Here is a 14776-nt window from a genome sequence, read left to right on the forward strand (position 1 = left end):
AATTTACGACTAAAAATTCAAATCAAAATACAATGCCAATATATCCTCTTCTCACGGCCTCTTGATCATTAGGAGGATATGATGTAATTGGTCTCCTAGTTCCCGGATCATGTGGTAGGAGATCAAGATCATACTTACACTTGAAGCATTAGTTAAAACTACTTTAAGGCGTAGTTTCGAACGCTGAAAAATTACGCAATTCATCCTCATTTTTTTCTTGAATTGGAGGAGCTTCATGATTACTTTCTTCAATTATTGGAAACCTCACGATTACATTCTTCAATTAAAGGTTCCTTTGATGTTGGAGAAGATGAAGTTGAAGACTTTTGTGATTTTCCTCCACTTCTCTTCCAAAAAGATTCTAAACTTTTGTTTTTCATCTTCCAAATCTAGTATAAGTACACATATTATTAGATATTAATTCAAAGTCCCTTGTTTTCAACATCTAATTCAAAATTCAACTAATTTCAATTCACAACCTCTACTTCAATTGCACATTTAAATTTAATCTTCATAATTTCTTATTTCAATTCAAAATATCAATTCACATCAAAATGAGAAGTCTATAATTTATAAATTAGCAGAAATGAAAATAAAAGAAAAAAAATACCTGAACCAGTAGCCAGTAGGGCTCTCAGTTCTGGGCTTCTGCCTTCTTTTGGCGAGTGATGACTGTCGTTCTGGCCTCCGGGATCCGGCAAAGTGCGTGACGACCCGTGTAACTGTGTAAGACGTTCTGCTGTTCTGGCCTCCGGGCTCCGGCAAAGTGGCGACAAAAAGAAAGAAAGGTTCCTCCGGCACGGCGGCAAGTTGGCACTTAATCGCCCGCGGTGTGAGGTTGTGAGGGAATAAAGAAAGAAAGAGAGAAGAAAAAGTATGAGGGAGAAGGAGTCAAAAAGAAACATTACACTGACAGAGAACAGAGAAGCCCAGAGGAGAGAGAAAGTTAGGGAAGCGTGAGAAACATCTGTATTGGGCAGCGTTTTTTTTTTCCTTCATTTTGGGAATGGGGGTACTGTACCCACTGTAAATCCGCCATTGGTTGTAAGTGACTAAAGATGAGAGCTTTGGGTAGTTCCCATAAAGGAGGAGCAATGTTTGTTCCAATCAAAGAACGATTGGCATTGCAATTCTTTATACTCTTTTAGTATTTTTAAGTTCTTATACAACATTTATCACTTTTTATACAACATTACTACTTCCGTATACACCCATGTCATTCATCATAAAATATTATTATTTTATTTGAATTATATCAACTTTTTTGAACTAAGAAGTTAATGTGACGGATCAAAAATTATTAGTTCCTTCTCAATTGGAACTAGGAATTACTCTGGTCGAATAAGTAGAATATAGTATTGAGCAGAAAATAGCGAAATTTAGGATTCGTATTCATCCAATATCTACATTAATCTTATAAAGGCATTATACAATACCCAAATATTTAGAAACACCAATAAGTGGGATTAAAAAAGAAAACAGACCGCGTTGTATACACAACCATCCTTTAGACAAGCAAGTAAGACTTGTAAGCGTAACTTTAACCAAAAAGCTCCACGAGACCATGACTCCGGTATCAGCTTCATTCAAAGAGCATAACGAGCATTCTCTGCAGGCTTCTACCCAATATTGCTTTGCCTTCTCTCTTGGGTTTACTACAAAGAGACAGGAATTCGGTATCAGCTTGCTAGTAAACTGATTACTTGAAAATGATGAGCGTGTAAGTGAGGAATTGATGTGTCACTGGATAGCTTCCCTACAACAAGTCCTTGTTCTGTTAAAACAAGTTCTATAGTCTCCAAGTCCTGTTAGGAAACTATTTGATTTAGGTGTTTTATTTGCGTTAGACTACCTTTGTCATAGGCTTTTACCTTTCACTCGAAAGGGTTTTTCCTACGGTAGGCCTTATATTTAATTTATGTTATTTAAATTTGTTCAAGGAGTTAGGGTAACAATGGCCGCATGTAGACTAGTTGCTTGGTCTCCTAGTTTCTTCTACTTAGTTATTTATGTTTATGAGTTGGCTTAGGAATGTATGTACACTATGAAAGCATTGCTTCGCTAAGAAAGCAAAAACCTAGTTGAAATCAACCGCTAAAGTTGTTTTTTTCATATCCTTCATTATTATTTGTCCAACATAGTTCCTTAACCACAAAAGTGTTCAAATTTCCCTAAAGAATCATCAAGATTCATACGTTCTAATCCAAGATTAACCAGGAACCCTACTTTTTCTCTAAGATTCTTAAAGAAACGCTTATAAATTAATCCAAGAAACATTCAAGAAAGCTAAACTACTAACCATAATAAACGAGCCTAAAATTTGATTTCTCATTCAAGAAACACATCAAGAGCTATTATAAAAATCCCACCGATCTTGTAATGCATGTGAGCTAGACCCTATTTCACCCATAGTGATCAAAATCTTTTCAAAGTACTTGAATCACTCTTCTTAGTTGTATTAAAGCATTAAAATACTCCCTTACACTTTCTTTTAGTTGTCTCACCTTGACTTCCACATTTGTGGATGTACAACTTCGACTTTTACATCATTATATATTGATTAATAAGAACTATAAAAGTTGATGTTTTTACATGGAGAATTCCAATAACTTTTTAAATGGTAACTTTTATTTTCATATATTAGCAAGATAAGACAGTCGCAGGTGAGATACGTAAATAGTGCAAAAGGCAACATAGAACTTGAAAAAAAAAATAGAGTACTTGACAATTTCCGCCTAATTAGGAAAAGCTTCGAAGATTTATCGGATTCACTTAATAAACAATTGTTGCAAAAGTTGATTCTGAATCCATATTGTTAATCAATTTGATCCTTAATGCGAAAATAATCTTCTAAAATAATATTTTTGGATGGGTGGTCAATCATACATAATTCCTCTGTTTCGATTTAAATGCAACAAATGAATATTTTATATCTCACAAATAACCCATTTGTTGCATTTAAAACGAAACGGGGGAAGTATATGTTTTGATATACTATACCATCTTGCATCCTATTTTGCATGAAAAATCCAGTAGATAATTTCATCTTGTACAAAACATATCTCAGCACATATTAAAAAAAAAGCATCTGAGGTTCAAAATATAAATTGAATATAAAGCCCCGTTACTAGGCGTACCTTGTTCAATAAGAAGCGCAAGCCTCTCCAGGTTTACGTACATTCGATTCTCTTCAGCATTATCACTGATTGCAGTTTCAGATTGAATTATGTCCCAATCACAAGCTACCGAGCAAAATAATGCAAGGAGCCCAATTGAAAACTGAGGAAAAGCTAACTGTTCAAAAGCATCTCTCCAACCAGTTGTAGTCAGTCCAGCCCCCCTCAGTTCTTATTGCCTGTACACCCTGCCACATTGAATGTGCCAGTGCCACTGTACCTCTTAGGGTTTATCAAATCCAAGCAGGCAGGGTGCAGGCAATAGCCCAAGCCCCTCAACGGGGCCGGGCCATCCCAAGGTTTGCATCATGTTGCTGCTGCTGTGGCTGCACAAGGTTGCACAAGCACGTACAATAAAGAACATAATGTCAATAATGAGTATCAAATCAAATCTATCAATACAGCAGCCAGATATTTCGGTTTATTTCTGTGTTCCTTTCCATTTTAACATATAATACTTGGAAGCTGACTCATAGCGGACTGCCGGCTAGCATTATGAAAAGAAAAGGAAGCTATTGCCTATTAGGAAATTATAGGAATAACTGCAAATGCCAAACGCCTTTTTAAATCCCAGACTCCCAGAGCTATGATGGGCCTCAAATAACCCATATCTGTTGCTTAAGTTTAGTACCTCTCGAGTCTTGACTTGCATAAAATATCACCAACCTCTTATTAGAATCATAATAATTGGCTCAATTAGAAAAATATTTCCCCCAGTTTCCCAGCCAACAAATTAATTAAAATTCAGAAAGCAGCATTTTGATGTGTCAAAACTTTCCTTAACACAATGCAGAAATGTATTCTCTATGAAAATAGACAATGCCCACCCGTCACTGATGTTTCCTTTTTTATTCATAACTCATATATTTCTTCTGATCTTGCATATTTTCCATTCACACCTTAAACAAAAGGTTAATTCGGCATACCAATATATATAACACTAAAACACCTCCCAAACTTAAAAAGGTATCTAAAATTATTATGTTGTCTCAATTCCCAATCCCCCCTATGTTCCTCTTTTGATATGCCCAAAAGCACCCCTCACAGTTTATCAGCCCCTTTACAATTCTTTTAGCCAATCTTGATGAGCTAATGCAGCAAGCTGCTTTAACCTGTACAAATAGACAAAAAAAGTCTCAAACTCTACATGCTTATCCATCCTCTGATATCTAAGGTTAAAGGGGATTAAGAATCTGAAAACGGGCAGTAGAACATTCTTTTTCTGCATTAATGAAATTTCTTTTAGTTAAAAAAATTGACTTATTTCCAATCAATATAAATCGGTAAATCTACAATAGAACATACTCTATAACAGTTGAGACATAGTAGAAAATTTTTGAAATCATAGAAGACAAAAAATGTCAAAATGCATCAGCTTTTGGCAGGTAAAAACATTATGTGCATGAAATGTGGCAGAACAAAAGGTCCAGAGCTAAGGGCTGCTCTGTTGGGGTTTCAAAAAGCAGCAGGGTAAGAGTGCATATAGAACAAACTCCGATTCAGAAATGTGTAAAAGCTTAAGTCTTGGAGCGACATCAGCCTTGTATTGTTCTTTTGACAGTGAGTAAAAGACCTTGTGTTTCTTTTACTCAGTTGGTAATTCAAAATTTCAGACCAACAAAACATAATACATCCCAAACTCTTTCATATACTTCCCAAACATGCAGTATTCAAAGTTTCAAACTAGCATGCAGAACAGCAAGTGAAGACCATAGCACTCTCCGCAATAAGATAATTGCAAGCAATAATTATGATCAAGAAAAAGGTTATAAATCAAAACTAGGTAAAACAGGTCACACAGGGGGAAGATGGAACATAATAGCCAGAAACTTTAGTATACACCCAGCAAAAAAGGACTACAAAAAAATTAGTATGAAGAAGAATGTGAGGGAAACCACAAATTCAAAGAGCTGCCGGCAGAGAAAAAGGGAAATGGATCGAATTGTAGCAGGCTACGTATAGTATTAGGGGTAGAAAAAAGCAGTGGAGAGAGGCAGTGATTTGCCTCTCGCTCCTCTCCTCCTCCAGGAGACAGAGAGAGAGACAATCCAACAATTATGCCAAAGATATGCTAGTGCATCAGATGCCTTACTTCCCTCCCAACCAATCCTCCCCTCTTACAACATTAAACAAAAAACAATTGCATACCACCTGATATGATGGGTGAATAAGTTCATGGGGGTGAATGAATTGCACTCCAGGACGTTGACAGGGGTATTGAGTGGAATGTAGATATATAGCAGAGGCAGAACGTGGATTAACATGATTTGGACTATAAGCCGCCATCATAGTCTCCGGATGACCATAACCAAGACCAGCAGGGTTAGATGGAGATACCCATGGAACAGCTAGATGCTGAGGAAGGGGACATGGTGGATCAGCAGAAACCTGAGGCCTAGGTGTTGACCCAAGTTGAGGAAATTCTGTATTATAATTAACAGCCGGGGAGTACATTGGCTGGACAGTGTAAGGCCCAGCATTAAACCCAAATCCAGGATCAAACCTTTGCAGATACCTGAAAAACCATCATTCACTAATCACTATTAGCATACATAGAGAAAAAGATGTGATTGGACAGAAATCAAAAGGCAAGATATATGAAAGTACAAGCTAACTGCGACAGTAAATCATTGAAGTGCCAGAAAGACTACTATGTAATGATATTAGAGCACTAAGTATAATTTTGGTTCACTATAAGGAGCACACAATGACACAAGTACAAGCAGGTTAGTTATGACAATTGACACCCAAAAAAATGTTCCTTAAGCAAGCAAAATTATATTTTAAGAGCACATTTGACTCTTGACACGGTACTCTGATTCTGCCACACAGATCAGAAATTGTGATACCCTCATCTCTGAGATGGGGCAGAATTTGATCAGACACTATATTGCATGACACAGACACTATATTGCATGAGACAGACACTGTATTATGTGTATTGTAGTCAGACACTAACTTCCTCCTAATATGTAGTTGACCTTTTGAGAGGAAATATAATTCCCCCCATCTTGGTTATGGAGATATCAGTACCCCTACAGAACCGTACAGATTATGAACACACGAGAGACAAAGAAATCCGCTTATCACTATTCAGTTAGTGGAGGAGGGTAACTTCAAATTTAAGGAAATTGACAGCTAACGTTCTAATAAGGAAGTATATGTAGATTACATGTATCTTGTATGTAACGCAAGTACCAAACTAACAAAGAAGACAGAGGAGCCGTCTATGTAACATATGTCTGATGGTTTATATAAACCATTTAAGTGCATGCCAATATGTAATTATTATATACATATGTAGTGAAAAGACCAATGCGTTGTTAAGTTGAGGCTGAGAATTAGAGTACATACGTAGCAAGTTCAAATCTCATTCCCCTAAATGTACTATAATATAAGCCTCAAGCATATGCTCAGTCTGTGAGTATTAGTAGGAAGAAAAAAGAACTCGGATTCTAATTTCTTCATTCCAATTTCCACAGCAACGAGTGAAAAATTGAAGGGGTCGATAAGAAAATCATCAAAACAGAATCCAAAATAAAAACATAAAATACCTATCATAATTCCGGTCATAGTCAGGATCTTTACGGTCAATTTCACGATCTCTAAAAATAGCAACCCTATTATTAGGTTTGTACCTACTAACAGGGTTCTTTTCTGTCCTACTTCTAGCTGACCTACTGCTACCACTTGATGAATCAACAACAGCAACAGCCCTTCCGCTACTTGAGTCAGCACCTCCGATAGCAGATTTCTCATCGACCTTTGGCAGTCCCAAAGAAGCAATTTGCAAGCTACCTGCTTTTTTTGCCTCAATTTCAGGCTTCACACCAGGGGAACCACCATGGCTAAAAATTCGTGCACGAGCCCTATTGTACTCCTCTTTCCTTTCCTCAACACTTTTGGAATTATTTCCATTGTTAGAGCCTGAATTACCACCACCGGATGAAGATGAATGCTTCTGAGGCCTCTGCTTGATGGCAACCTTAATGACGCCATTATCTTCTTGGGGCAAATGTACAGGAATATCTGCGAGGCGTATACGAGGCAGCCGACACTCAGTTGAAGCCTTTTGGACAATTATTCTGGAGCCAGATCCATCAAGGAGACTATTATCTAGCAAGACCATAGACTGCAGGAAGTAATGCTGAGCCACACGATGAGCAGCCAGCCTTAAGTAAGAAGTTGGAAGCAGCTGAAATTCCATCTGTTGACGTGTAGGATCCTGAATGAACTTTTCAACATCTTGTTCCATTCGTAGAACTGAAAACAACAATCATTAATCCAACTTCAGAACTTTTGAAGAAAAACAAAATGACATAACACAATGACATTTAGTGGGAAGTAAATAGATGATAGGGAATTACAACTCTCGTCAAATCCTAATGATGTTCATATCTGAAAATAATCACCAAGTAGTGCTGACAAGATAAACAAATAAGAGTGGAAGTAGAAAGTCTCACTCTTATGGAAGTAGGCAATAAATTCAATAACAAATAAAGTATGCCGTAAAATTCAAAATTGCTATGAAGTGAAACAACAATAGACAAACAAAATGGGACCATCATATGTTGCTAGGTCTCCATGGATTAGCTTTGACTTCTATTCAGAACAGCCAGAAAAATCTAAAGTAACACAATAGCGCAAATAACTATATCTCCTAAATGCCCACAAAGATCCTAAATTGGTCACCAAAGGAGTAGAGCACACTCCACACCCACGCACGCACGCGCCCGCACGCACCCGCCCACACACACGCACACACAAACGCACCCCCACAAATGTTGATTTCTATCTTCGAAGAAAAGCAAAGATACTATGAGCACAAGAAAATACAAGGGGCACCAAAAACTACAAATGCTGCCAACCCATGGACACTCTCGAGTTTCATCCAAAGCTTCTGATTCAGCTACAGAAATCAGGAAGTATGCGCAAAGATATAGTTAGTTTATGCGACATGCATTATACGGAAACGATCATCCAGAAACTTTCAGAAGGTTGGCTTCCTATGCGAAAAAGCTTCTAGCAAAGAGATATATCTCAAGACCTAAAGTGCTGCAAAAGATAAGGATGGGAAACAAAATGAAATGCACCTTACAGAGGAGAAAAAAATATTTACTCCACACAAAGCTAACTCCCTTAAAGGCCTTCTTTCAGGTTTGTTTGAAAATTCATTTTCTTTTTTCTTAAATCTAACAATCAGCTTTATTTGACAAAAAGCATAGAACCTTAATGTAAAAAAAGGTAATGCCAATTCAATTTAAAAAAGAAAACAAAACATTTTTTCAATTATGACTCACAAGGTTAGACCATATATGGGTAAGGACTGGGGAGATATCTAGGAAAAGATCATCAATATATATGAGAACCTCCAACTTATATAACCCTTGCTTAGTTCAAAGAGAGTAAGGAAGACAAGAATATGAAACTTTACTTGAATCCAAACAGAACTACTTTATATGTTGCCTTGATATCACATATAAAAAGTTTATCATCAAGACTGAATTCCGAATAATAACATCAATTAGTGCTTATAAATATTCATTGCAGGTTACTAGTCTCGCATGACCCCCACAAACCTTGCCAAATTCTAGAGCATGCTCACTCATATTGCCATATGGGAGTATATTAAACTTGTCAAATATTTAGCAAAGACTAGATAGCAAATTTCTACCCTTAAGCAAATTCACTTGGCATATATCTATAACAGAGATCTATAATGATCATTGACAGCTGTATGAGCCTCCAATTAAGTTGAGTTATATATGCTTTCCCTTAATAGTCAGCAAGAATATTCCAGAATTTTGTATAGTCTAAGTGCTCGTTTGGTTGAATGTAGGAAGTGCAAGTTCCTTGGAATATTATCTTCCCATGTAATTGTATTTCCTAGGAATTGCTAGATGTTGTTTGGTGATTCAAGGGAAATTAAAATTCCCACGGGAATTTCCACTTACCTAGGTCCCCCTCGGTAAGCAACCTCCTTCATTTTGTGGGAAGTGGAACTTCCTAGAAATTTCTACTTCCCATGAATTTGTCAACCAAACAACACCAAACAATTCTAATTCCTAAGATTTCTAACTTCCTATGTTAAATAATGTTAAACAAACAACCCCTAACTCTTGTGTACTTTTACTTTAGAAATATACCAGAATTATTGTTTTGGCTAATATAAGCCTTATGTTCTAACTTTACATCCAGAGTTGAGTTTAATAAATTGAGTTCTTGAGTTTTTTGTAACTTGCGAGAGTAGATTGGATGCTTATTCACCATATTTAATGAAAACCTTCATTTTAGTTTTGTTAGTTAAAAATTCAGAATAGGCATAGAGAAAAACACCCCAATCAGTATTATTAATTCATATCAAAAGTCCACTTTAGAGCACTCCCATAGGCGCACAGAAGAGAGCCCGCAAGTAGGGAACAATTGATAACCTCTGTGTACTTGCTGGCATTACTACAGTGGGCTGTAGCCAGTGACTTCAGATATCAGGTGAGTACTTACAGGCAATTGCAAATGTCATAGTGACGGGGGAGAAAGCACTGTATGAAAAAGCTCCAGGCGCATTGAGGCGATAGGATGCTGGTGCGCCAAGAAGCACCTTAGACCCGCCTCGGTGCGTCTCAATAAAGTGAAGTGCAGCAAAGGAAAATTTTAAAGATCTGATGTAAAAATATCTGAGAAATGCATAGGGTGCACCTTGGTGCGCCTTTTTGGGCCTCAAGTGTGCTTCTTTGAAATTGCTTCGCCTAGCACATAAAAAGCACTTGACCTGACATGGCTTGTGCCTGAGCACCTAAGAACCTCTGATGCTCGCTTAATTATCCACTGGCAAAAAGAAAGGGCGAAAAACACTAACAAAAGTACGTTTACTTGTCTGACAAATTTCTTGGGCTCTTGGCTGCAAAAGATGCCCATGGATTCTTAAGATTACACACATTCAAATTTGTCTTAATCTAAACATTCCTAGTGGTTGGAAATAACCAAAATGTTTAGAGGGCCACTACGCCACAAGTAGGTAACTGCCACTTGCTCACCTCTATCTACTTGCTGGTCAGTGGAATGCAGCCGCAGCCGCCAGGCGGTGAATCAAACGCACAAGAGGCACTCACAGGTAGTTGCCAGTGTCATAGTGGAGGGAAGAAAGAGAGAGTGAGTGCGAAAAGCACTAACAAAACTAAGTTTTCTATTTTTTCTCAACGGCTTATTGACACTTGCCGAAACATGCCCATGGAGAGCACTAACAATTTATTTGCTGCCTCTCTTAAAACATTCCTACCAGCAGAGCACAACCAATCTTTTAAGAGGACCACACCACGCCATCTGCGGGGACTTTGTCCCAGTTTCTAAGCATATCAAATTGCAAAACTTCTAGGAAACAACAAAACGCTACTCTGAGAGCCTTTCATGCTTCAAAGATGCTAAATAATAGCAATTAAAAAGTTCTACATCATTCATGCATATTCGACCGATTTCTATTGTATTAAGAGATTGAAGATCGCATCATGGCAAACTTAGTTTTAAAAAGCACGCCTTGGCGGTAGGGGAGTAAAGGTGCTGAGAAAACGCCTCCTCAGCGAGGCACTTACGTCATGCGAGGAGAGGCGCGCGCTTTAGCAGCCTCTTTGGGAGGTGTGAGGCGTAGTGCTTCACCGCATTCAGCAAAGGGGCAAAGGAGAGCAAGGGAAGAGATAGATCTGCATTGAGAAGTTGCAAAAAAAACAAAAAATTCCTTCAAATTTAAACTTACTTGGCTTTAATTAACCAATTTCGAGCAAAATCCCTTTGTTAATGGCATTGAATTTCATCAAATTGAACCCTAATTAAGAATCCGTAATTTTCCTACTCAAAAAGAAAAAAGAATCCTTAATTTGGGAAAACAACTTGATTCATGATTTGGTGGGAATTAATGGTCTTCCACTCGCCAGAGATGACAGAAGAACCCGTGGGCTGTGTACTATTAATTCCGACACCACTTCTCCAGTATCTCGCCGGCGCGCAACCTCTAGGTATGTTTTATCTTTCTTCAATCTTCTTCTCTCTCTCTTTGTGTTCTTTTTTTTTTTAAAGGGACTTTGATCCTCTCTTTCTACAGCTGTAGAAGGGACCCACTTCCCTTTGTTTTTCTTTTTTTCAAATAGTGACCGCAAGAAATCACATGCCCTTATCTCTTTTTTCCTTTCTCAGATTCTTTTTCCTTTTTTCTTCTCTTGTTTTGATTCTGCTTCTATTTTTCTTGTTAAAGCTCCTATCTCAGTTCCTCTCGAAATAAAAATATACAGTTTTTTTTAGTCTGACAACGAGTAGGCAAAGCGTATAATATTTAATTACAGCAACTTATATTTTTAAAAAATTGTTATGTTGTTTTAAGCATAAAATATGTTCTACAATTGATTTTAAAGCTTTTTGGTACCAAATGTGCGCCTCGCCTACGGGATGCCCGCGCCTTCACCTTGCGCCTCCCTTTGCCTTGCGCCTAGTGCCTTTTAAAACTAAGTTGGCAAAGCAATAAAAACTTTGTTCAGAACCAAGGGTATGCTTGTTACCATTGTCAAGACAAAAAAACGTACCAAAAAGAAGTTTTGTAAAGCAAATCCTAGAGCCAAAGTGGTTTCCAATTGTCTAATGTCAGATTTCACATATAAACATAATTAGTATGAGTAATTTCAACTTCACAATTCAACTCATATCATATATCTTTTCATATCACACAACCAAAACGTGAAATTTGGACCGAAAATCCCCAAAACTAAGGGTGGTGATAGTCTTAAATGATAGGATAACAACAAATCCAATTCTCATGCTTTATTCAACCTTTTTCTTGCCCTACTCATCTGCAATTGATTGCCCAGAGGCGTATGATACAAAATCACAACAAGAATCCGACATATATCACCCAGAGTACTATAACAAAGGTAAGCCAAAAGTATACCAACATTGCCACAAAATCCAACACGGCTACACCAACACCTAACCATTCTATGAAAGATAAAAATGTATAACTAACACTATATCATGCAATTGTCTTTTCTGACATAGTGGAAGCTCAAAATCATCTATTTTTAAGTTATCTTCCTAGCAAAACTTTGATCCTAGACCCACGGAATTTGCATGAGCAAAGACATACCATGGAGGTTGCAATAAACTATAATCTCTTGCAAAACACATCTTCACCATATTGCCCCCACCTTATCCCACTAAACTTCGCCACTACATTTCTACCGCATCCAATCAATACTTTTGGACAAACAATAAAACTTCACTTCTACATTTTGACCACATCCAATGGATACTTTTTCAATCAAACGAACTTGCAATCAAGTTTGGCTTCATTTAGTCATTTAGCAAGGAAGCTCAATAACTAAATAACAACATCACATACCTAAATTCCGCACAAGTTACCAAATATCAAGTCGTATTTCTACACTTTGAGAGCTAATTGTGTGGTGTTGCTCCCAAGCCTTTCCGATGCCAAAACAAACACACTCCTATACTAACACAACTTCCTGATCTAGCTACATAGCCACCGTTACAAATAAAATAGCTTTTTTTCGAATACAGTATAAAAGCATCAGCATTAATCTAAACACAAACTACAGTAAAAGAAATACACATCCGAATCACATCAATTGGAAGAAAAAAAAAAGAGAAATTAAAGAAGCTCACTTGACAAGCGCTCGCGAGGGTTTTGTAAAGCCTCCCGAAGAAATTGATCAACTTGATTGATAGCATCATCAGAAAGACCCGAAACGTCAGCGTTGTCAGCGATTCCACCAATTGAGAAAGCCAAATTCAGCGAAGTTGAGGTTAAATCATCAGGTGCAATACTATTGGTACGAGAAGATGAGCTAGCAGAGTCTTTAGCAGAGGAAGAAAACATCAATCTCTTCATGCTTTCCTCAACATCTGCTACCTCCCAGGACTCAGGAGCAGCAGGATCTTCAACAGCGCTTCCTTCCATTGTTGAAAAGCTTTAAAAACGAGCAGCTGCTATGAAATTGAGGTTGAAGTGATCATCAGAATGTCATGGTTCTCATGGAGGAAACCCTAATTTGATATCGAGGATTGATTTTCATGGAGTGATTTGGGGTTAGGGTTTGGCGAAGATGGGGTTAGGGCATAAAATTGAGCTCCTGAGAGAAAAGGAGAGAGAGAGATAGGGTTTCGTTTGACAAATCCGGTCCAATGAGGGTCGACTATGAGAGGGAAGCTGTGAAGAAAACATTGCACTTGCTAATTCCACGATATAATATAGGGTCATCTAGGCCATTACGAGATTGCATTAAAAAAAAAATTAGTCCATTAAAGATGCGTTCGATTCAACTTATTGGCCCTGAACTTATTGGACCTTATTTGAACTTAACCTATTGAACCTGAACTGAAGTTATTCGAACTTATTAAACCTGATTGGATATGATTCATCTTATTGGACCTGATTGAACCTAATTGGAACTTATTGGAACTTATTGACCTTATTGAAACTTATTAGACCTTATTGGCCTTGATTGAAACTTATTAGACCTTATTGGACCTGATTGAAACTTATTAGACCTTATTGGACCTGATTGAAACTTATTTAACCTTATTAGACAAAACCATTGACCATGAATAACATAAATATTACCACTAACGTAAATACTACCCCTCAAAATTTTTTATGGAGTAATAATTATTATAATTCGTCCTTTAAAAAAAATGATTATTAGTTATCTCTTATGATATTTAATTGAACAAAAAAATTTACTATTTATATATTTGCTTATACATAACTTTCATCACTAATATATCTAATAGTCTTGTTTTGATTTTATAAAACACTAGTAGAAAATCAAAAGTTAATTGACATTTATTGCTAACAAGTTAAAATTGGAACATATAAAAAATTCTCACTTCACTTTCATTGATGTAATTATAACATTTATATCTTTCATTGTTATTAGTAACGAAAACATGTTATCTCTAGTTATTTAAAGACGAATTGCAAAATATTGTAATTATAATTATTATTATTATTGTTAACCTTAATTATTTGACCATGATATATAATATTATTTAATAGCAATATGAATAATCAAATAATAGACAATAAATATATAATACTATACATTGTGGTACTTTAATAAAAAAATTCTAATAATAACATAATCAGCTAATAGTATAAATAATATAATAATAGACATAATACAATAAATAATAAAATAATAGACATAATACAAATAATAATAAAATAATAGACACTAATACAAGTATAATACTATATAATCATTGTGGTACTTTAATTAAAATTCTAATAATAACATAATCAGCTAATAGTGATATGAAATTATGAATAACAAAATAATGGACAATAATACAAATGTTTATTAAACATTGACTATTTGGACCTTATTGGACCTTATTAGACCTGATTGAAACTTATTGCACCTGATTGGAACTTATTGCACCTGATTGGAACTTATTGGACCTTATTAGACCTTATTGGAACTTATTGCCCTTGTTAGACCTTATTACAACTTATCTGAACTTATTGGACCTGAAACTTAATTTTTTAAGTTGAGCATAACGCACCCTAAGAGGGTAGGAATATATAGATGTATATATCG

At 36.4% G+C, this 14776-nt stretch overlaps 1 protein-coding gene across 3 annotated transcripts; it reads right to left on the reverse strand.

Annotated features, from left to right (window-relative positions):
- Positions 1 to 1334: 1334 nt before the first annotated feature.
- Positions 1335 to 13405, reverse strand: LOC104907310 (uncharacterized). 3 transcript variants are annotated; one of them, XM_010696224.4, is made up of 5 exons: positions 12840 to 13405; positions 6731 to 7439; positions 5328 to 5691; positions 3138 to 3502; positions 1335 to 1655 (listed from the first exon to the last, which is right to left on the reverse strand). In XM_010696224.4, exons 1-4 carry the CDS (start codon positions 13132 to 13134, stop codon positions 3452 to 3454), a joined length of 1419 nt encoding a protein of 472 aa, XP_010694526.1. In that variant the 5' UTR covers positions 13135 to 13405; the 3' UTR covers positions 1335 to 1655; positions 3138 to 3451. The 3 variants fall into 3 exon arrangements, with proteins under 3 accessions (XP_010694526.1, XP_048498949.1, XP_048498950.1); XM_048642992.2 differs by having other exon boundaries at positions 5325 to 5691; XM_048642993.2 differs by having other exon boundaries at positions 1335 to 1756; positions 5325 to 5691.
- Positions 13406 to 14776: the final 1371 nt, after the last annotated feature.

The sequence above is a fragment of the Beta vulgaris genome, chromosome 4 (assembly GCF_026745355.1).
Source record: "Beta vulgaris subsp. vulgaris cultivar EL10 chromosome 4, EL10.2, whole genome shotgun sequence".
NCBI classification, from domain to species: Eukaryota; Viridiplantae; Streptophyta; class Magnoliopsida; order Caryophyllales; family Amaranthaceae; genus Beta; species Beta vulgaris.